The 22,344-nt window shown below is 33.8% G+C and overlaps 1 protein-coding gene across 2 annotated transcripts in view; it reads left to right on the top strand.

Annotated features, from left to right (window-relative positions):
* Positions 1-22,344, top strand: part of KHDRBS2 (KH domain containing, RNA binding, signal transduction associated 2) — a 613,407-nt gene that overhangs the window by 234,095 nt on the left and 356,968 nt on the right. For both annotated transcript variants that reach the window (XM_011945628.1, XM_011945629.1), the window contains exon 3: positions 13,829-13,945. In XM_011945628.1, coding sequence (XP_011801018.1) covers positions 13,829-13,945 — 117 coding nt within the window. The remainder of the gene's footprint in view (positions 1-13,828; positions 13,946-22,344) is intronic.

The following is a 22,344-nucleotide window of genomic DNA, read 5'->3' as shown; positions in this document are numbered from 1 at the left end:
TTATATAGAGATGGAAAACTTCTTTAAAGAACAAACATCTCTAATTTGCACATGTAAGCACAGCATACAAGGGACTTATGTTATGTGACATTTAAATAAAAGATTTACTTGGAAAGCCAAGATTTCATCTGATGCAATGATGAAAAATCTGATAGCTCCATTATGGCTCATTTAAAGAAAGTCAAAATCCTAAAATGTAAGAGTGCAGTTGTCATTAAGATGTTAGTTTTATGACTATTTGAAAGGCTATAGAAATATCTGTTAAGTATTAAAAGGGCAAAGATTTAGATCAAAATATACTTGTGCAGCCACATTTCACTGTACTGAGTGTACATTCAGTCTTGTACCTCTACAGATGATTTTATGAACTGTATAGCGCTCCAGAAATATTTGTATTCAGACAACTGGATATGCTGAAAAAATTAGGGTTTGGTTTTGAGCTGTAGTTATAATTAAGATTAGGGTTGTTTGTTAATATAATAGTTTTTACTTAACAATGATATGTTAAATGAATCTTTTTAAGTACAAACTTGAGTTTGGAGAATGTAGCCCTAATACAGTTGCATAAATATGGCAAAGACGTGTATTTGAACACATTTAAAGATTCTCCACACAGGATGAAATTCATTTAAAACATGACCAAATTCTCTTAGGTGTCTCTATGAAAGAAAAATGTGATTAACATACACAATAATGCGGAAACATAGTAAAGAATTGTTTATAGCAGAATGAATGGTACATGAATTGTGTATGTGTTGATATTATTAAAATTCATGTTGAATCATTTTTATTTCTGTAAAACATGGATCATTCTGTAAAGTATATGATTTTAACATAGACCATGTTATTTTGAAAACATCTGGGGCATATATCGATTAAGCACGCAATATATCTAAACAGATTTGAAAGGACCCACATTTTCATACTTAGTATAAATGGATTTTATTATCCAACTATGTGTACATTCTTCAAATTCAAGTGTTTTCTTCAATAGAGCAATGCCAAGTGGGATTTTGGGGTCTCATAGCAGACAAGAGCAATTGTTTTTAATACTTCTGGTAGATATTTATCTTTTAAATTTGTTTTAGTTCATATATATATATATATAGAGAGAGAGAGAGAGAGAAAGAGGGAGAGAGAGACACCTTTACTGTTTCATTTTGTAATGTTATACAAATTATGAGATTAAGTGTATTGTAAGGTTGGTATCTTAGCCTAGAATCATCATTTTTCCTAATTGCCAAATCCAATGAATTATTTCACTTTTTCTCAAACTCGAAATTACTCCCATCTATAGCCTTTGCTGTCATGATTGTTTCCAGATTTCTATAGTTATTTATGTAGTCTTCCAATCCTCAAACTGCAGTCAGACTTTAAATTTACATGTAAAGTCAGCTTTAAGGGTAAATGTTAATCATACCACAGCCTACTTCCCACTCACCAAGCCCATCCCTCAATTCACACCCTTCAATCGAGCTACATTGCTTTTACCTAAAGATCCGAATTTTTAACAGGGTCTATAAGTTCCTGAATATTTTTTTCTGTATCACCCCTTCGAAATGAATTACTTTCCATTTATCAAATTTGTTATGCTCTTGGGGTTTCTCACATGTTATTCCTTATGCCAGGAAAGTCCCCATCAGTGCCCTTCTCTCCTGTCCCTGCCCCAACTCCTCATACATCTTAAACGCTAGAGAAATGCTTCCTTTCGGGGCAGGGTTTCCTGCTGATTCTGGTTATACATTCCCATAGAATTCTAGACTTTGCCTTGCATATAGCTAGGCACATAATTGTCATATGATACATATTTGCTGATTAACTGATTTATAAAAATTTTTTCCTTCTTTTTTTTAATTTTGTATTCTTCCAGAAATTATTTACCCTTCTTCCTTATTTTTTCTTCAAATATACGTGTTCCTCAAGTTTCTCTCCTGTGCTGTCCTTCTCCCTTAGCAATTTCATAACTTGAAATAGTACTCCTGTATAGAAAATTACTACATATATATTTGCATCTTAGATTTCTCTCTCAAGTTCCACCCATACATGATTGCTAGGTTTCTTCACTTGGAAGGCATCTGAAATTGAATATACTCCAGTTTTTTCTCCAACATTTTTATTCCTATATTCCATAATTGTATTAATGGTACACTATCTTTCCAATCACCTGTGATTAGAATTTATTTTGATTACTGCTTCACACTACTCTTTTCATATTCCCTCCAACTTAATATAATAAATTACCATGTCTTATTGAGGGTATTTCCTCAGTCTCACCTTATCTCCTTTTCTTTCTTCTGTGGTCATCATTCTGCTTCATGTTCCCATTATCATTTATTGAGCTTACACCAAACAACTTCTAGTGGGCTCTGCCATCTTTAGCTTTTTCCTGCTCCACTGCATCTGTCCCATATGTTTTCCTTTTTTGGAACTTGTTTCTGTCACTGCCTTTTTCCATGCCCAGCTTCAAGCTCCCTATTCAGTGCTCAGTGCTCAACACACAAAAAAACTTCCTAACTTTTCTATGTGGAAATCAATTTTTTCTTCCTTTGAATTCTCATAGCACTTAATCTGTACTTCTTCTATGGCACTATTAGTTTTTAGTTTAAACTACAATATAATTGTTTATGTACAGCCCCTTTCCCCTCAGTGGAGTTCTAAGTTTTCTGAAAGAGGTATTTATGTTTGGTTCTTTCATAAATTTACTGAGAGTCTCAGATGCTAAGAAAATGTGGTTACTAGTGAGTGACTGAATTGATTTTTATATGAATTTTACATAAATATTTTATTTTATATAAATATATCTGTTGAATAAAATTGTATTTGTGGTAATATATTGATCACTTTAATGGTTAATTCTAAATCACTCTGCTTTTCTTCTCTGTTTTCTTCAATACTCATCATTGTCTATTTTGCTACATTAGAATTAGTTTTCTTTGGTAGAAACCTCTGTAAATTCCAAATGAAATTAATTTTACAGGCATAGCTTGATGTTTTTGCAGTAGAATAAAACAATGTTCTATTCTATTCTAGTAAAACTTTAGTCCCTTGCTCACCAATGTTTTTTGATGATTGCTACTATGAATACCTTAAGTGTTGTCATTTCCTCTCTATTTATACAAGAAGAATATTTTTGATCTGTGACTATGGTCCCACTTAGTGCAATCTGCCCCAAATTGCTTTAGTTTGTTTTAATGGCAACAAACACAAGGATAGAGCACTAAAGTATGATTTAATGTTGAGTTCCCAAAGCACAGAACAGTCACTCTGTGAATTCCTACTGATTAAAAAGGGGATCCATTCCCAAATCAGGAATATGATGGACATGAAAGTAGCGTTCCAACATTTTCAAGTGTTAAGAGAAAAGGAATTTGAGTGTCAAGGAATGAACGAATTCAAGAACAGCTGTATCAAATGAAAAACGAAGCCTTCTCTCTGCAGGAAAGACTGGCAGGTCAGGAATTGTTCACAGGTGATGCCAGTGAGCAACACTGGCCTTGGATCACATAGCAGATACAGTTTCAGTGCCCACACAAAGTGAAATAAGAGTAGGTGGATTGCCTATCTTCTTAGAGAAAGCACAGAGTTGATGGAATTAGTTTATAAATATGTGACCAGAAAAATGCCATGTGTAAAAAAAGAAACGGTTTTTTTAATGTGAGTGTTAATGAAATAATATCATGAAGAATTTTAAAATGTATATGCCCAATATTATTGATGTGACTTAATTTTAAACTGTTCTTGGCTAAACTACCTTAAAAATGTCCCTAAAATATTTTTCTTAAAATGGCCTGACATGATAAGCACTCATTTTGCCACCAATTATGTTTTGTTGCTTTTCAAATCCATTGAAATACATTATTTTGGTTTATTTTACTTGTAACACAATTTAAATATTTGCTTTTAGAAAAAAAGTCAAAAATGATTAAAATTGCCCAAAAGACTTTTTTAATAGACATGTTATTACAGAACAACTGTTTAATGACAAGCATAAATGAATTTGACTTATGCAAATTTAATTGTCTTAAAACACATGTGAATAAAATACCTGGAAATTATTTGAAGATACTTAATCCACTGAAAACACAGCTGTATTCACTCTGTTAAGCCTTAAGAATCTTAGACATTCCTAAGTTACTAAATTATCGTTAAATATTAAAGACACTGGTGTGTAGTGTTTGATTTATTTTCGATCTTCAAAAGAGGTTTACTTTTAAGAAGAGGTTAGAACCAATTGCTGTCTGTGAACTGGTAATTCACCTGTCATGATTATGTCAACTGGTTTTGCTTGAAGGGGAACTGAGCATAGGTTGAAAGTAGGTGGAAAAAATCTTATTAGAACAACTTTTGTGTTGACTAGTTTCAGTTTATCTTAAAATAAATTTCCAAGAACTAAGAACAGCATCAGAAATATGTAACCAGCTTTGTGATTACTTCTAATGCTTTATCTCACATAGAAATGGTATCTGATTTTTCATGGTTTTCCATGAAAGCCTTCTGAGCCTTTCCAGAGTGTTGTCTCCAAAAACTCCAGAAATTGTGGAAGAGATAGAATCACATAAATAGACTTAAACTGTGACAGGGAAATACTTTTGAGCAAGAACAAATGGTAGATTGTACTTTTATAAATTTTACAACACACACATAAAAAGAGAGGTTGCTTACTTAAAATACTTTTATATTGTTAATGTTGCTCATAAACTCTTACTTTCTCTTACTTTGTGAAACTCAGTTTCTGATTATACAACATCTTCATTCTACTGGCTCTTCATGTTCTATTTTAACAGAGTGTGTAAAAGAATTTAAGGGCATGATTCTTTTGTAGCTTCACAGTTTGGTTTCAATTTGATTATTGCTTAAAAATAAAATGACTATTGAAATAGAAGTGTTGGGAAATGTGTCACAAGAATCAAGGCAGAGAATAGAAAATTCTGAAAGTAGGTACCACATATTCTGTCAATAACCTGTCCTCAGCCAGGATTGTGTGAAATTTTCTCTTTTCATAGTCTTAAGCATTCTTGGTGGAGACACCACTTTGGATGATTTGGTATTTCTGAGTTTGATGTTTTTCTGTCATCAATAAAGGGGAAAGAATGTTTTGTAACAGAATATGAAAGAGAAGTTCAGTGCCATTTAACTCAACTTGAATTGTTCTTAATTTTTAAAGAGTTACGTAATATTTAATACATCCAAAAGAATATGTTTAACTTTCATGTGGAGTATAAAACAAAATAAAATGAACACTCTCAAACCCATAAGTTAAACCGAAGTCTAAAATATCACCCTTTGCTTTGCAATACCTTAATGTCTTTCTTTGATCATGTCCCCTATTCCCCATTCCCGAGATTACCAAGATCATGGATTTTGTGTTTATTATTATCCCTGTTATTTAAGAAATATATTTACTACATAGGCATGTATTCATAGTAGAATATTATTTAATTTTACTTGTTATGAATTTTATATAAAGTGTTATAGGTGTAGATGAATTTTCAGTCAAATTTTATTTCTAGGATTAATGAAATTTTGTATAGTTATGAGTAATTCATATTTACTGCTCTGTAATACTTCACAGCTAATATGTCACAATTTATTCATTTGTACCTGTCAGGATTCTGACAGGCAAACAGAAGCCACTCTATATTTAACAGTTATAACCCACAATTCAAGGCTAATATAACTGTGGGAAGAGATGAGGGAAAGGTCTTTGGAAAAGTTCCACCAACAGGCCGTAAAGATTGGAGCCTAAAGCCTCAGAGCACAGGGGAGAAACCAGAGCTCCAGGATATTCTGTGAAGCCTGTCATGATCACAGAGTGGAAGTTTGGGGAAATATTTGCAAAACCTGCCAAGACCAAGAACTGGGAATTTATGGACAGGTCTGTGTGGCTGCCGCATCCATGGAGTGAACACTCACATAGAAGTCAGCAGAGCACCACGTCTGATCTCTATGACTTGCCAAGAATAATGGACTCCAATTCATGTCCACCTTCCTAATCTGATGCAACTTCTTGATATTGACAAACCCACCACAACAGTGAACCTCCATGGAAAGGGATCTGAAAAGTCGTTTTGAGACATAAAAATGCTGGTTATGGTGTGGAGCTGACAACACACTATTCTTGAATTGATCATCGTTTTTCCCCATTATTTTTGCTCTTGAAAGGATTGAGACTGAATACTCTTGTACATGTGCCAAGACTTCTCTGGATTTTATATCTAGGAATGAGATTGCTGAGGCATAAAGTAAATGGATTTACAGATTGACAAGACACTGCCACTATGGTTGTATCCATTTACACTCCCACAGTCGTGTATATAAGTACATGTTTCTCCACACTCTGGCCAATGCTTGATGTCTAACCTCTTTATTGTCATAGACCTCTTATATAGTGTGTGTAAAATTATATGTCATCATGGTCTTAAATTTGATTTGTTTAAATTATAATGTGATTGAATTTCTCATAAGATTTCTCCATTCCCATTCCTCCTTCAATGACACATTTATGACTTTATCTGTTGTCTATTAAAGTATTTTTCTTTTCCTTAGTTCTATGTTTGTTTTTATAAACTACTGCTTTAACGGTAACATGTAATGTCAACCATCTTCAGCTTTATGATTTATATTTTCATCTACTTTGTGGTGTATTTTCACAAGCAGATATTCTTAATTTTAATCAAACTTTATTTTACAGTTATTGTATTTTCGTTATTTTAAAAATATTAGAAAATGTTCTTCTATAAGTTCTAAAGTTTTACATTTCACATCTAAGTCTATAAACCTTCTAGAATTTAGTTTTTCTGTTATGATGTAGGAATTAATTTTATTTCTGTTACTATGGATAGCCTATTATGCTATATATTAGGTAGTTCCTTCTTTCCTTAGTATTTTAGTTTCCTATTGCTTCTGTAACAGTCACCACAAACTTAAACTTCATGGCTTAAAACAAATCAAATTCATTATTTTACGGTTGTGGAGGTCAGAAGTCTGAAATGATTTCTTTGAAGCTAAAATCTAGGTGTCTGCAAGACTGCATTCCTTCAAGAGGCTCTAGGGGAGAATCTGCTCCCTGACATTTCCACCTAATAGAAGCTGCCTTCATGCTTTGGCTCATGGTCTCCTTCCATCTTCAAAGCCAGCAATCTCATCACACGAACCTGTGCTATTGCCATCACATCTCCTTCTCTGACCCTGCTGCCTCTCTCTTTCTTTTAAAAAGACATTGAGCACAGCTGGTTAATCCAGGATAATCCCCCATCTCAAGATCTCTAATTTAATCACACCCATGTAGTTTCTTATGTAGAATAACGTATTTACAGATTCTTGGTATTAGGACATGGACATCTTTAGGGGACCATTGTTCACTCAAAGATCTGTAACACTACCTCTGTCAAATGTCATTCTAACATACACAGGAGTCTGTTAATGGATTCTGGATTCCATTGCTCTATTTGTCTATCTGTGCCCCAGGACTGGATGCTTCATACTATCATAATTAACACAGCTTTATGATGAATCTTGATATGTGAAAGGAATAACTCTTGACTTGTTCTTCTGCTTCTGAATGGTTTTGACTGTTCTTGTGCTTTCACTTTTTCAAACAAATTTTAGAACCAATTAATAAGTTGATCCAAACCCTATAGTGATTGTAATTAGAAATGCAGATGAAATTTAGAAGACTAGAAATCTATATGCCATTGAGAGTTCCTATTTATGAACACAATATCTGTCAACAAAATGTGTTTTATACATGTTCTGTAAAGGTTTGAACATCTGTGGCTAAATTTATTTCTAGAAAATCTAGTTTTTAAAATTCCTGTTATAAATGGTATCTCCTTTTTTAAAAAAACAGTTTCTAATTATGTGCTGCTGGCATACAAAAATACAATTAACCTTTTCTGTATAACAGCACTTTGCTAAGCTCTCTTACTAGTTCTAATACTTTTATGAAAATACTTTGTTTTCTATGTATATAATTATATAAATGGCATATAATTTTTTAACTTTCTGATATTTATAATACTTGTCTTAGTAGATGGTTTGAGTCATTGGTGCTGAATAAAGTGTTAAGAATGCACATCTTTACCTTGTTTATGATTTTTTAAATCAGTAAGTCTACTATTCCTATGAATTTTGAGTAGAAGCCTTCTATTTACTGATGATGTTTCCTTTATTTTTCAGATGATGTGAGTTTTTATAATGATTAAGTTTAAATTCTATCAAATCATTTTTCCAAACAAATAAAATGCTGGCCTTTTTCTCCATTAATTTGTTAATGAGTAAATTACAATTAAGAATTATAAATTTTAAAATACTTGTATAACAATGATAAATACAATTCAATCATGATGTATTTTGTACATACAACAGGCCTTGGCTATGCTACTATTTTGCCAAGTGGGTTTTTTCATGTTCTTTTTTCTTTTTTCTTTAATGAGTGGGTTTGGTCTGTATATTTCCTTTTCTGATTTGGTTTTGGTATGAAGGTTATATTCTCCTGTTGAGTTATTGGATATTTCTCTATTTTTTTCCTCTGGCGCATAGATTGGAATGATATATTTCCTATAAGTCTAAAGAGGTCCCTTTGTGCAACTAATGGGACTGGTATTTCTTTGTAGTACATTTCATTATGATTTTATGCTGATTTTATTTTTTAATACATTTTATTGTATATATTTAAGGTATACAACATGATGTTATGAGATACATATAGAGAGCAAAATGTTTACTGTAGTGAAGCAAACTGATATATCCATCATCTCACAGTTACCCTTTTTTTTTTTTTTAGTTTTTTGGCAAGTGCAGCCAAAATCTACTTATTTAGGATGAAATCCAAATACGGAACAATTTTATTACCTATAGTCTACATGGTGTACACCAGGGGTCCCCAATCCCTGGGCTGCAGACCTGTACTGGTCTGTGACCTGTTAAGAACCAGGCCGCATAGCAAGAGGTGAGCAGCTAGCAAGCCAGCATTAACGCCTGAGTTCTACCTCCTGTCAGATCAACCCTGGCATTAGATTCTCACAGAAGTGGAACCCTATTGTGAACTGTGCATGCAAGGGATCTAGCCTTTGTGTTCCTTATGAGAATCTAATGCCAGATGATCTGAGGTGGACAGTTCTATTTCAAAACACCCCCACCCTCCTCCACCCCCACCAGTGGAAAAATTGTCTTCCATGTAACTGGTCCCTGGTGCCAAAAAGGTTGAGGATTGCCAGTATATACTCTGTCTCTAGACTTGTTCATCCTACATATCTGCTACATTTTATCCTCTGACTTACATCTCCTTATTTGCACCCCAACCCTGGTAAACGGTTTCATTTTCTCAGTATTTTTTTTCAGATTCCATATATAAATGAGATCATCCATATTTTTCTTTACGTGTCTGGCTTATTTCACTTAACATATTGTCCTCCAAGCTCATCCACATTTTGGCAAAAATAGCAAGGTCTCATTGTTTTTCAGGCTGAATAGTATTCCACTATATTGTTTCTTTTTCCATTTGTCTGTCAGTGGACGCTTAGATTGTTTCCATATCTTTAGTATCATGAATAATGCTACAATAAACATGAAAGTGCAGGTATCTTTACAAGGTGACTTTTATTTCCTTTGGTTATATGCCCAGAAGAGGGATTGTTGGGTCATATAGTAGTTCTATTTTTAATTTATTTAGAAACCTTCTTAGGATTTTCTGTAATGGATATACCAATCTACATTCCCATGGGCAGTCTACAAAAAGCACCCTTTTCTTCTCACTCATGTCAAAATTTGATATCTTTTGACTTTTTTGAAACAGCCATCCTGATAAGTGTGAAGTGGTATCTCATAGTGGTTTTGATCTGCATTTTCTTGATTAATGATGTTGAGCATCTTTTCATATACCTGTTGTTTATTTTTATGATTTCTTTTATTGTCTATTTAGATCTTTTGCCCATTTTTAAATCTGTTTTTCTGCCATTGAATTGTCTTAATTCATTATAAATTTTGAATAATAACCCCTTAGTAGATATGTGCTTTGCAAATTTTTTTTTTTCCCAATCCCAGAGGCTGTTGTTTCAGTTTGGTGATTGTTTCCTTTACTGTGAAGGGGCTTTTTAGTTTAATGTAGTCCTGTTTATTTGTTTTTGCTTTTGTGGCTTGACCTTTTGGTATGACATCCAAAAATTCTTTACCAAGGCCAACCTTCAGAGGTTTTGAACCTATGTTTTCTCAGAAATAAGTCTAAACATATACAGTAGATTGATTTTTTTTTACAAGGGTACCAATAGAACACAATGAGGAAAGGACAATCTTTGCAATAAATTGTGCTAAAAAAAAAGCTGGATTTCTATATGCAAAAGAATGAAATTGGACCTTTATCATATATCATATGCAAAAATTAACCCAAAATGGATGAGACCTAAATGTAATAACAGAAACTATGATGTTATTTCAAAAATATTTTTACATGAGTTTTTATTCTTTCATTTTGTTTTTCACATTCTCAATTGAAATGCTATTTGCATATAATGAAATAATAGTTCCTAAGAGTGCAGCTTGATAAATTTTAATAAAAGTATACCTCTACCTCCAACAAATAGAGAGCAATTCTGTCACCCCAGATGTTTCCTTCATGCCATTTTCCAGCCAGTTCAACACCAGGCTGTGTTCCCAGCATACAACCACTCTTATAACTCTAACACCATATATTATTTTTGCTGCTGGAATTTTGTAATAGTGGAATCTAACATGATGTATTCTTTTATATCTGGCTTCCCAAATGTCTGTTAGATACATCCAGGTTGTTGTGTCAATCAGTGGCTAGTTCCTTTCTGTTTATGTATAAACTTGTTTGTCCATTCTTCTAGGATGAGCACTTGTTTACATTTGGCTTAATGGTGATTGTGAATAAAATGTCATGAGCATTCACATGCAAGTTGTTTTTATGAACATATGTTTTTAATTCCCTTGGATAAATACTTAGCATTTGAATTACTGGATCATAGTGGAACTGTATGTTTAACTTTATAAATAACTGCCAAATCTTAAAATGATACTACTGTATCATTTTAAACTGCCAACAGCAATTGCACTAGTAATTCCACATCTTCTTCAGCAAATACCATGAGTTTTCTTTTGAGGTATGTGTATATGTGTGTGTGTGATTTACCATTGATTTGATGGAGTTCTTTATAGATTATAGGTATTAGTCATTTTTCAGAAGTAAGGAGTGTTTTCTCTCAGTCTGTGGCTCATCTATTCAATTTTTAAATGAGTGTTTGCATCAGAAGGAATTTTTTTTTCTCACCTTTTTTTTTTTCTTTTTTTTTTTTTTTACTTTAAGTTCTGGGATACATGTGCAGAATCTGCAGGTTTGTTACATAGGTGTACATATACACATGCCATGGCGGTTTGCTGCACCCATCAACCCATCATCTCCATTAGGCATTTCTCCTAATGATATTCCTCCCCTTACCCCCACAGGCCCTGGTATGTGATGGTCCCCTCCCTGAGTCCATGTGTTCTCATTGTTCAGCTCCCACTTATGAGTGAGAGCATGCAGTGTTTGGTTTTCTGTTCCTATGTTAGTTTGCTGAGAATGATGGTTTCCAGCTTCAACCATGTCCCTGCAAAGGACATGAACTCATCCTTTTTTATGGCTGTATAGCATTCCATGGTATATATTTGCTGCCATATTTTCTTTTTCCAGTCTCTCATTGATGGGCATTTGGGTTGGTTCCAAGTCTCTTCTATTGTAAATAGTGCTTCAATAAACGTATGTGTGCATGTGTCTTTATAGTAGAATGCTTTGTAGTCTTTTGGGTGTATACCCAGTAATGGGATTGCTGGGTCAAGTGATATATCTGGTTCTAGATCCTTGCGGAATCACCACACTGTCTACCACAATGGTTGAGCTAATTCACACTCCCACCAACAGTGTAAAAGCTTTCCTATTTCTTCACAGTCTCACCAACATCTGTTGTTTCCTGACTTTTTAATAATTGCCATTCTAACTGGCATAAGATGGTACTATCATCAGAGTGAACAGGCAACCTACAGAACGAGAGAACATTTTTGCAATCTACCTGTCTGACAAAAGTTCTAATATCCAGAATCTACAATGAATATAAAAGACAAATTTACAAGAAAAAAGAAATATCATCAAAAAATGGGTGAAGTATATGAACAGACACTTCTCAAAAAATGACATTTATGCAACCAACAAACATATGAAGAAAAGCTCATCATCACTGGTCATTAGGGATTTTTTTTTTTTTTTTTTTTTTAGTGTTCTTTGCTTCCTCGTTAAGTAATCTCTTCCTAGCCTAGGTTCACAAAGGTTTTTCTAATGCTTTCTTCTTAGAATCTTTATAATTTTAGTTGTCACATATAGTTCTATGATCGATCTCAAAATAAGGTTTGCCTAAGTGTGAAAGAGGTCATGAACGGTTGTTTTTTGTTTCCTTTTTTGTTTTGTTTTGTTCTTTTTCATACAGATATTCAACTGTTTCAGTACCATTTGTTGAAAACACTTTATTTTTCAAATTTGGTTGCTTTGGCACTTTTGCTGAAAATAAATCAACCACCTATGTATAGTCTTTTTGGGCATTATACTATCCCATATCTATTTACCTATACATACAACAATCCATACTCCAGTACAAAATTGAATAAATGTGGTAAGAACAGACATCTGTCTTTTTATCCTGGACTTGGGGAAAAAAACCTGAGTGTTATATCATTAACTGTGGTGTATTTCTTACTGAGGGATTATGGCAAAAGAAAGAAAGGAAGAAAGGGAAGAAGAAAGAAAGGAAGAAAGGAAGAAGGAAAGAAGAAGGAAGGAAGGAAGGAAGGAAGGAAGGAAGGAAGGAAGGAAGGAAGAAAGGAAGAAAGGAAGAAAGGAAGAAAGGAGGGAGGGAGGGGAAAATCTCTGATATAGAAAGCCATTTTACTTAGTCATGCTTATCATTGTTATTTGTGTTCCCAAGACAGTTTTTGGTGCATTCTATGTTCTTTGTATTTTTTAATTTATTCAACGAATTATGGCACAAATTATTATCTCGCTCATTCAGTTTGGTAGTGTTCTTTTAGTAGCTAACATAAATGCTTTCATAACTGCTCTTAGTTCACTTGCTCTTATTCATGTTTCAAGATGATTAAGCAAATTGTGTGGAACCCCAGAATTTTTCATTTAAACAAAGTGTTTTGTATATATGCTTTATAAGTACTGTTTTTAAACTTTTATGTGCTCACATCTTTTATTTACTAATCCTAAAGCAACTCTTTAATAGAGACAATGTAAGATTGAAGAATAATTGAGTCCCTTTATTCCTGATTATGAAAGTTGTAATAGAAAGTTATGGACACCAGACAATGCCTAACAAACTTGAATATCAAATTTTATTTTAGATATCAATTTAAATATCAATTTTAAAATATTGATTGCAAACTTTTACAATTTTGCAGGTTTATAGACTTATGTTAAAATCATCTCTTATTTCAATAATATAATTTGAGAGAAGAAGCCTTTAGAAATTCTGTAAACCAGCATGATTCTCCTTAATTTCTTTCCTTAATAAATGATTCATTTGATTATATATGTAAATGATATTTTCAACATACTTTTGACTTAGGCATTGTTTTAAGAAGAGATACAGCTTTTAAAATGAGTGTTAGATTAGATATCTGAAATGGTTTGTGGTGTGTGTGTGTGTGTATGTGTTTATGGCGTGACTCTCTTCTCAGTGGTAAAGTTTGAAAAACCTACAACCCATCAATTATTCTTGGTGCAAATAATCACTTTATTGTACCTTAAAACAGACATTCTATTGATTTTGTTTCCTAGTTCAATTTTGTGGGGAAATTGCTTGGACCAAGAGGAAACTCCTTGAAGAGGCTACAGGAAGAAACAGGTGCTAAAATGTCTATCCTGGGCAAAGGATCAATGAGAGATAAAGCTAAGGTACTGAACTTTGAATCTGATATTTAACACATTCAGGAGGTTACCTATAACACTGACGGCCAAATGTACAAGCACGCCTGAACTGCTCTTTCACCATTTCCTGTGATTTCTGTCTCCTGGGATCACCCTGTGTCACTTTCTGCTCTCTCTGCTGTCTTCCTAAAAATCAATTATTGGCCTCCCTTCTTTTTCTTTTCAGAGTGTATATTCTGTATTTTCATTTTCTTTAGTCCTTTGTATAGGTTGCTATCAAATCTTTTCACTTTTTCTGTGTCCTCTGTAGGATGTTTCTATATGTCTGTGTTCATTTTCTTTAGTTCCCTGGCTGGTTCTTTTTTCTTTCTTTAATCATATCACCTAATCACATCCATTGTATCATTCTCTCATTTTATCTCTCTGCTCTATTTCACTTTGATCCTCTTACCTGAAGCAATTTCAAATACTTATCTGCAAATCTAAAAGAATCCTGCTTATTTCTTGAAATGTTTCAATGATGTTAAACAACTCGCCTGACCCGCAAATGAACAATAAGCTAAGAGATATATGAAATTTGATGTTTGAAATGATTTATTTCACATCTGAACTACATTATTTCTTATTTTATAAAGTGTTAGCAGTTTTCTCGGTGTTAGAATTCAGTGTTTGGGAGAAATGACAATTTGTACAGATTTATTCCAAAAGGATCTTTGAGAATTCACTGGGAAAGGCTGGATGTGTTTGGTAATATCATTTGACCAGGCCACACTCTTATGACTTGGTAATGTTATTATGGAGAATGAAATGTTCAAATATTTATTTTTGACTATAGGAATCCTTAGAAAATTGCTCAGGAGTCCTGTATCTGTGTTAATGAGGTGTATTAAATGAGGAAATTTATAGGGTGAAATGTCACTGAACTGGTGAATATATCATACATAAAGTATCTTTACTGTAATAAGTCTACATTAGGAGTTTGGGCAAAACTCTCTATTTGAGCGCTTTCTCAGAATGGTTCAATAGTCAACTGTAGAAAGGCACAGAAGGAATGATTTTTACTAGCCCTTTCTTTGGGATAACTTTTGATTACTCTATACTGTGTAGAATTTCGGCAACAACTACATTCTTGCCAACCCTCTTGCCTCTAGATTCTTTGACTACACTTAAAATAAATATTGTAAGTATTTAAGAGGTGAGCGCACCAGCTTCTAGACATGAGATAAGCTTTTGTCTCTGCCACAAGTTTAGATTTTCTTTATATAGGAGGAGAAAATGACACATAATAATCTATGCCTGTACTTTCATCTATTCTTTAATATTGTTTTTGTTATGAATTTCCCAAATACTTCATGCTCTTATATTATAAATTTCATATTGTGTGTTCTTGTAGTCTCACACATTCTTTAAGATTTAAGTTTGTCATCATCTCCCCAGCATGGCTTCCCTGAACTCCTAAGTCCTCTTTTACCACGTAACACATTTTACTGTATCTGTTTATCTCCATCCAGGATGGAGAACTTTGCACATGCAGAATCTCCATGTGGTATTTCTATATCTTTTAAAACAGATGGATGCCTATTTTCTATTCTCATATATTTGTACATTTTTTTCTGTTCATAAAGTTTTAAACTAGATTTCTTTTTCCCTATAAGCATGTTAGCTACCAGCAAAAGTATTGGAAAATCCAATAGGAAACAAATTTGCTTCTATTAAGATTCCATTAGTTTTAATTTACTCATGTTACCTGTTACTTACAATTCAGTTTCTTAATACTCTTTGCATGATCCATCATGTTGGACTATGATTTGAGTGTTTTCACTTTTTACCAAATTAAATAAAATAAACATATTAAATAATAATAATATATTGCATTGCAAAATATTTTTTAGACTCTAGATAAGGCCTTTTTATCATTCTTTTTGTTGTTGTTGTTGTTCCACTTGCTTGCTTTTGAATGATAAGGTCTTAACTTTCTAAAGTATTGGACACCTAGCTGAAATAAAATCACAGGCATGGATATGAAAAATTTACCTTAGTAAACACTTGATTAAAATAAAAAATAAATCCTTGGTAAATTATTGATTATGATGCTGTTATTTTGCCTCTTTGCATCAGGACATGAACAGGAAAGGAGATTTTACATACTTTTTTCTAATTATTAAATAAATCACATGAGATTGTGCAACAAAAGTGTGTATGTGTGCATACACGCAACCATACAAGCTGGCGTATATTCATGCTTTAATTCTTTATTGAACATATTTTGTGTAATTCACAGTTCTAGTTTATATTAATGAATACAAGGTTTTACTGTCTTAGAGTTTACATTCCAACAGGAAAGACAGATAATAAATACATGAATAAATTTTATACTTTTAAGAATTGATAACTTTTATGGATTTAAATGAAACAGAAGGAGGGAACAGAGGTTAGTTGTCATGGGAGCAAATTTTGGTACAGTGATGAGTTAGAAAGAACACTGGAAGATGAGAATGAGCCAAACAGAAATATCAGAAAGGAGAGAGAATGCCAAGTGTGAAAGCCCTGAGGGAGAATCTGTACTTTATGTATAACCATAGCTACATCTAAAACTATTATAACAACTATAGCCATATCTTCATTTAATAACTATACTTATTGCCCTTTGGCTACCATCTGATTTCTTTATAGTAAAACTCCCGAAAAGTTATTTGCGATCACTGGCTCACTTTCATTTTTTATTGTTCCCCTCCTCAGCTCTGTGACTGGATCCTCCTGTTCCAGACCTCCAAGCCCAGACTTAGTCTTCAGATTTCTTTTTTTCCTTCATGCTCTTATAGCACCAATGTGCTCTGAACCTCAAATTTATGTCCAGCCTCCAGTCTCCCCCTTAAGTGCTAGATTCTAAATTTATATATTTACCTACTCAACATGTCAATGTGGATATAACAGGCATTGAAATGTAATATGTCCAAGGACACACACATACATACACACAAATATGTATGGGTATGTATGTTGACAAGAACTCTCCTTGACCAAACTTTAGTCAGGCCTCTCACAACCCTCTTCTCAACTTTGCCTGACTTTACAAAGATTAGCTGTGTTTAAAATTTAGATCAGCAAGTATTAAGAAGTTCAACATGCAACTGCCAATCTTTTTATCCAACAGAAAAACTAAATAACTGAAGCCACATGAGGGGCTCCTTGTGTGCTTTACAAGGCCTGGGCCAGCACTCTTCTCTGTGGTTTCACAGATAGGTGACTTTGCAGAATATACTGTTTAATAACATGTTTGCTTCACCTTTATAAGACATGATAATGCAGATTGCTTTTCTATGTTGGTTATCCTGCTAAGGTACTACATGATGTATGTCTTTTTTTCTTTTTCTTTTCTCTCTCTCTTTTTTTTTTTTTTTTTTTTTTGACAGTGTCTCATTCTGTTGCCCAGGCTGGAGTGCAGTGGTACTATTGTGGTGTGATCACAGCTCACTGCAACTTTGACCCACCGCCAGGCTCAAGGCTCGAGCAATATTTCCACTTCAGCCTCCCAAGTATCTGGGACTGCAGGTGAACGCCACCAGACCTGGCTAATTTTATTTTATTTTTTGTAGAGATGGAGTCTCATTTTGTTGCCCAGGCTGGTCCTGAACTCCTGGATTCAAGTGATCCTCCTGCCTCAGCCTGCCAGAGTGCTGGGAGTATAGATGTGAGCCACACGGCCTGGTCCAATACAAAGTGTGTCTTAAACTTGGTCTTTACTTCATGATAAAAGAAGATATTTGGTTGTGTAAGTCAGGGAAAAAAATCAAAAATATTTATTCCATATCTACTATTAGTTCAAGAGTAGATTCAATATTATGTTATATAAAAAGTATTAGACATGAGTCAAGGCCTCACAAAGCTTGATATTTAATTAAATATATTGACCAGTGTAACTTTTTTTTTTTTCAAAAAAGTTAAGAAAATAACAGTCATTTGGGTTAGTAGGTAGATAGAATGACAAACTCATTTCGTTTTGTTTTTGTGATCTAATAATACTTCTTAATCCTTACATAAGAAAATACGAAGTATTAAGATTTGTTTCCGGATCATTATAAAGTTAACTGCATCATATAGAAAATAATTCTAGTGGTATCTAATAAGAATATTCAAGTTTAATGTTTTTTTGGGTATGTTATCTTGTGTTGGGGGAAAATTACTTTTTGTTTAGTTATACCTAGCCAATAACTCTGTAAGCAGAAAAAGAAAACAAAACAAAGTAAAATATAATAATATTCAAGGTAGCACCAGTAGCAAAATCCTACCATACAGTCATGATTTCTTTCCCATATTGGTCAGATCCCACAACATATGAACTCACATCCTACTTAAGACCAGCCAGAAATACTTTCACAGAAGCTACATTTTAAATTGTGAGAAGAAAAAGTATTCTTAGAGAAATCTAGAAAGGAAAATATACAGTATGTATGCAATATTTCAAAATACCTCAGGAAATTAACTAGCAGTTTAGAAAGTTCTTTAAAGCCTAAGTCTTCATACACCATATGGCCAGCTGGTTCTAAACAACCACACAGCTGCTGGTTTCACTGGCAGTTGCTTCTGAGCAATCTTCAGGGTAACTTACTGTAGCTTCAGATAGAGTGTTGCTATTTTTGGTAGTGTTGATGGCAAAGACTGGTGAAGGAGAACAGAGGAAGCAGTGATTCTACAAGCTTATTTTTGAAAACGGTGGCAAACGAACATATTATCTCTAAGAGAAAGGGCTAGAGGAGTTATAGAAAATCAGACAACGGCTGAAAACACCCAGACAAGAGTAAGGAAAATAGGAAAGCTTGAAAGCAAATTTCTTAGACTAACCTATTGTCCTTAAATGGAAATCACAAATGGACATGTTGTGAATAAATAACGTTGTAATGCCAGGTATTTTGGCATTTCTGTTAATAAGCTTGGCTGAAATTACGAAATGGGGTATTAAAGCAGTCTCATGATTATATGTTAAAAGTACAGTGCTGTTTGGTGGACTTTTATTTGAAAAATATGTAATACTTCTCAAGGCAAGCTTTTCTGTCTTTGATGCAGTAATAACATGCAGTTTCTATTTTAGAATATTGCTTCTGCATTTTGTGATGACTACTTTAGTAAATTCTTTCTGATTTCATGGCAAATTGATTTTCATCAACAATAAAATCAACAAAAAGCCTTCAAAGAGATGTGGCTGCCTAGTGGGCAATATGGGTGTGAACCTAGCAACAGCCGTCTATCATCTGGCTTCTGGGCTCTGCCTAACATCAAATGGCATGATAGTCTCTCAAATCCTGAAGGAGTGAAGTCATGCTCACTGCTTGTCAGTCAGACTGTGTTACATACGCTCCTGTTTCAACGTTTTAATATCTTGAACACCAAAGCAGTTTATAATCCTACAAAATCAAGAGCCCAGACACCCTGACTTTCATTTTAGTTGTGCCTCTAATGAACTGCACAGCAGATCAACAACATTTCTTTCTCAACTGGCCTTCTGAAGAAAAGAATGGCTAACTCATTTTGACTTCCAGCACAGTTAAAGGAATCCGCATAATAACTTGCTTAAATATCTTTTGTGTTTGTGAAACATAAGCAGAATATTATAAAATACAGATACTTGGAATTTTTTTATATTTGATTCAATCAACTTTTCCATTTCTCTGATTTGAATTTTAGAGCAGGAGTAACAGACTGAAAGATCCCACCTGAACCAATGTTTCTTATGATAAAAAACATTGTGTTAAAATATATATATTTGTGGGAATACAGTGAAACTTATGTTGCAATGTTGAACCAATAGATTATTTTAGTATGTGTTACATTTGGAATATACATGACCAAATAATTAAACTAATTAGGTTTGAGTTGAAGAGTGAAATATATCATTATATTTGTGAGACAATTTTTCAAATTAGCATCTTCATCTTTTGATGTATGAATAATTTATCATTCAGTGTAGTGTGCCTGTGACGTTAGAATGAAAAAAAAAAGCCATAAAGTTATCTGGGCTCTATTTCTTCATAAGCTTCAATGACAGAGTATGAGGTAGTAATGTTTTATGAATTTTGAATCAAAGTTATGTATTATCTTAAATCATTAATTTCCTCTCATCTGATTTTATTCACATCTAGACAAATTCCTTTTAATTTTTATAATTAAGACCTGCTCCTTGGAAACTTTCAGGGACCTAATGTCACAGCCATAAACCAAGTTTCATATGCAGAAAACATTTTATTAATGCTACTTGTATAGTAGCTTGTCCTCATTGTCACTTGTCACTCATTATTTGTACTGTGCTCTTATTTCCCTAGAAGAGTGAAATGAGCGAATCACAGAATCAGGGTCTCTCCTACCATATTGCAAGACATTTTTATTTATTAAGCTATTAAAAAAGAAGGTATGAAAATGGAAATTTTTAGACATTTTACATTTTATAAACCAGAATTATAATGATGTAGTTCCTTTCTACCACTGAGGATGGTCTATTATTTTTGGTCATAAGCTTTACTGCTGATCTGAATTTTTTCTCTTGCTGCCCAGGCTAGAGTGAAGTGGCATGATCTCGGCTCACTGCAACCTCCACCTCGTGAGTTCAAGCGATTCTCCTGCCTCAGACTTCCACGTAGCTGGGATTACAGGCACCCACGACCATGCCCTGATAATTTTCATATACTTAGTAGAGACGGGGTTTCGCCATGTGGGCCAGGCTGGTTTTGAACTCCTGATCTCGGGTGATCCGCCCGCCTCAGCCTCAGAAAGAGCTGGGATTACAAGTGTGAGCCACTGTGCTCAGCCTAAAAATGTTATAGTAAAAGTACAAATGCAATATAACCAATATATATAACCAAAACATAAAATATCCTGGAGAATATTTTAAATTTCACTTTCTGTGGAACTTTTGAAAATGGCTGCAAATTATTTGACATTTCTCTTAGAGAGAGATGAATAGGGTCCAGTTCTCTTCCCCTTGAATCTGAATAGTTTCAGTGACTTGCTTGTAACCAATAGAATGCAGAGAGTAATGGTGGTTCGTGATTTTCGGGGCTACATTGAAAGAAGCTGTGCACCTTCTTTCTCATTTGCAGAAACACTCTCTTGGAGTTTAAAGCTGCCCTTGCAAAGATTCTGAAAATCCTGATGCTGCTTACTGTGAAGAAAGCCAAAATTACATCGAAAGGCCATGTATAGGTGCCAATGGGCAGTCCTAGTTCAGTCCAGCCTTTGAGTCATCTTAGTGCAGGGTTTACACATGCGAGTAAAGAATTCACCAAATGATTCCAGTCCTTAGCCATTTGAGTGATCAGCTGCTCAAGTCTTCCTATCCATGGCCCAAAAAATCCTGGAGCAGAGATGCAAGCTATATTCATGGTACACCACCTAAATTTCTGACCCACAGAAACCATGTACATAATAATAATATTAAAATCATTATTTTAGACCACTAAATCTATCATGGTTAGTTATGCAACAATAAATAACTTGAACACACTACTACTACTTTATATGTAAAATTATATTCTCTTTTTGCATTTCTGCTGCCTTCTAGTGGCGATAAGCACAGATTGATCATTTCTAGAGGGGTGTGTGCGTGCATGCGTGTGCATGCGTGCATGTGTGTGTGTTGGGTGTTTGTTTTTAGTTTAGTTTTGTTCTGTTTTGTATTTTATTGTATTGTATTTACAACTCATTTTGAATTTGCCTCTCCCACCATCAAATAATTGAAGCGCATGTCAACATTTTATTTAAAACTAGTCAAAGAAAAGGCTGCCAAGAGAGGCAATTTAAACATTTCTTCTTGGTAGAAACATTTTATGAGATACTAGACATCAAAAATAGAAAGCTCTAGTTTTAAAAGCATTAGGTTAGTCATAAAGCTGGTTTAAAGTCTTTCTGTTTTTGGATATCTGCTTTAATGTCACAAGACTCAAGGCTAATTGGGCAGGTGATTCCAATTTCTCTGTAAGTTTTCTTAATTTTACTACAACTTCACAAAGCAAGTGTTCTAGCATTTTATCAGAGATGCTAGATGGATCCAAAAAGGGAAAGTAAATGGCACCACACAGAAAGTACTGCCTCAGACCAAGACTGGGAGAGTTTTTATTACTTAGTCCCTCCTTTTGAACATTTTGGATTGTTGAAGATTTGTCTTGGTAAACAAAATGTTCAATATGATGTTTTTGTGGGGAGACTGTTAACTGAGTTTGTTACGTCATTAGTCACTTCTCACATTTTATTGAAGGAAGAATTTAGATATGAGATCAGTTTATGCAACACCTAGACCAAGATTACTGGGAATATATGTACCCATTGACATGATTTACTTAGATCAGATTGTTATATTAGAGAAAAATGAGAGAATCCAAAGGCAATTTTGTTTAGAAAGATGTATTTGCATTCTATTGATATATGTACATATATAT

This window comes from Colobus angolensis, unplaced genomic scaffold (assembly GCF_000951035.1).
Source record: "Colobus angolensis palliatus isolate OR3802 unplaced genomic scaffold, Cang.pa_1.0 Scaffold241, whole genome shotgun sequence".
Taxonomy (NCBI): domain Eukaryota; kingdom Metazoa; phylum Chordata; class Mammalia; order Primates; family Cercopithecidae; genus Colobus; species Colobus angolensis.
The sequence above is the reverse complement of the archived record's forward strand: the minus strand, read 5'-3'. Positions and strand labels throughout refer to the sequence as shown.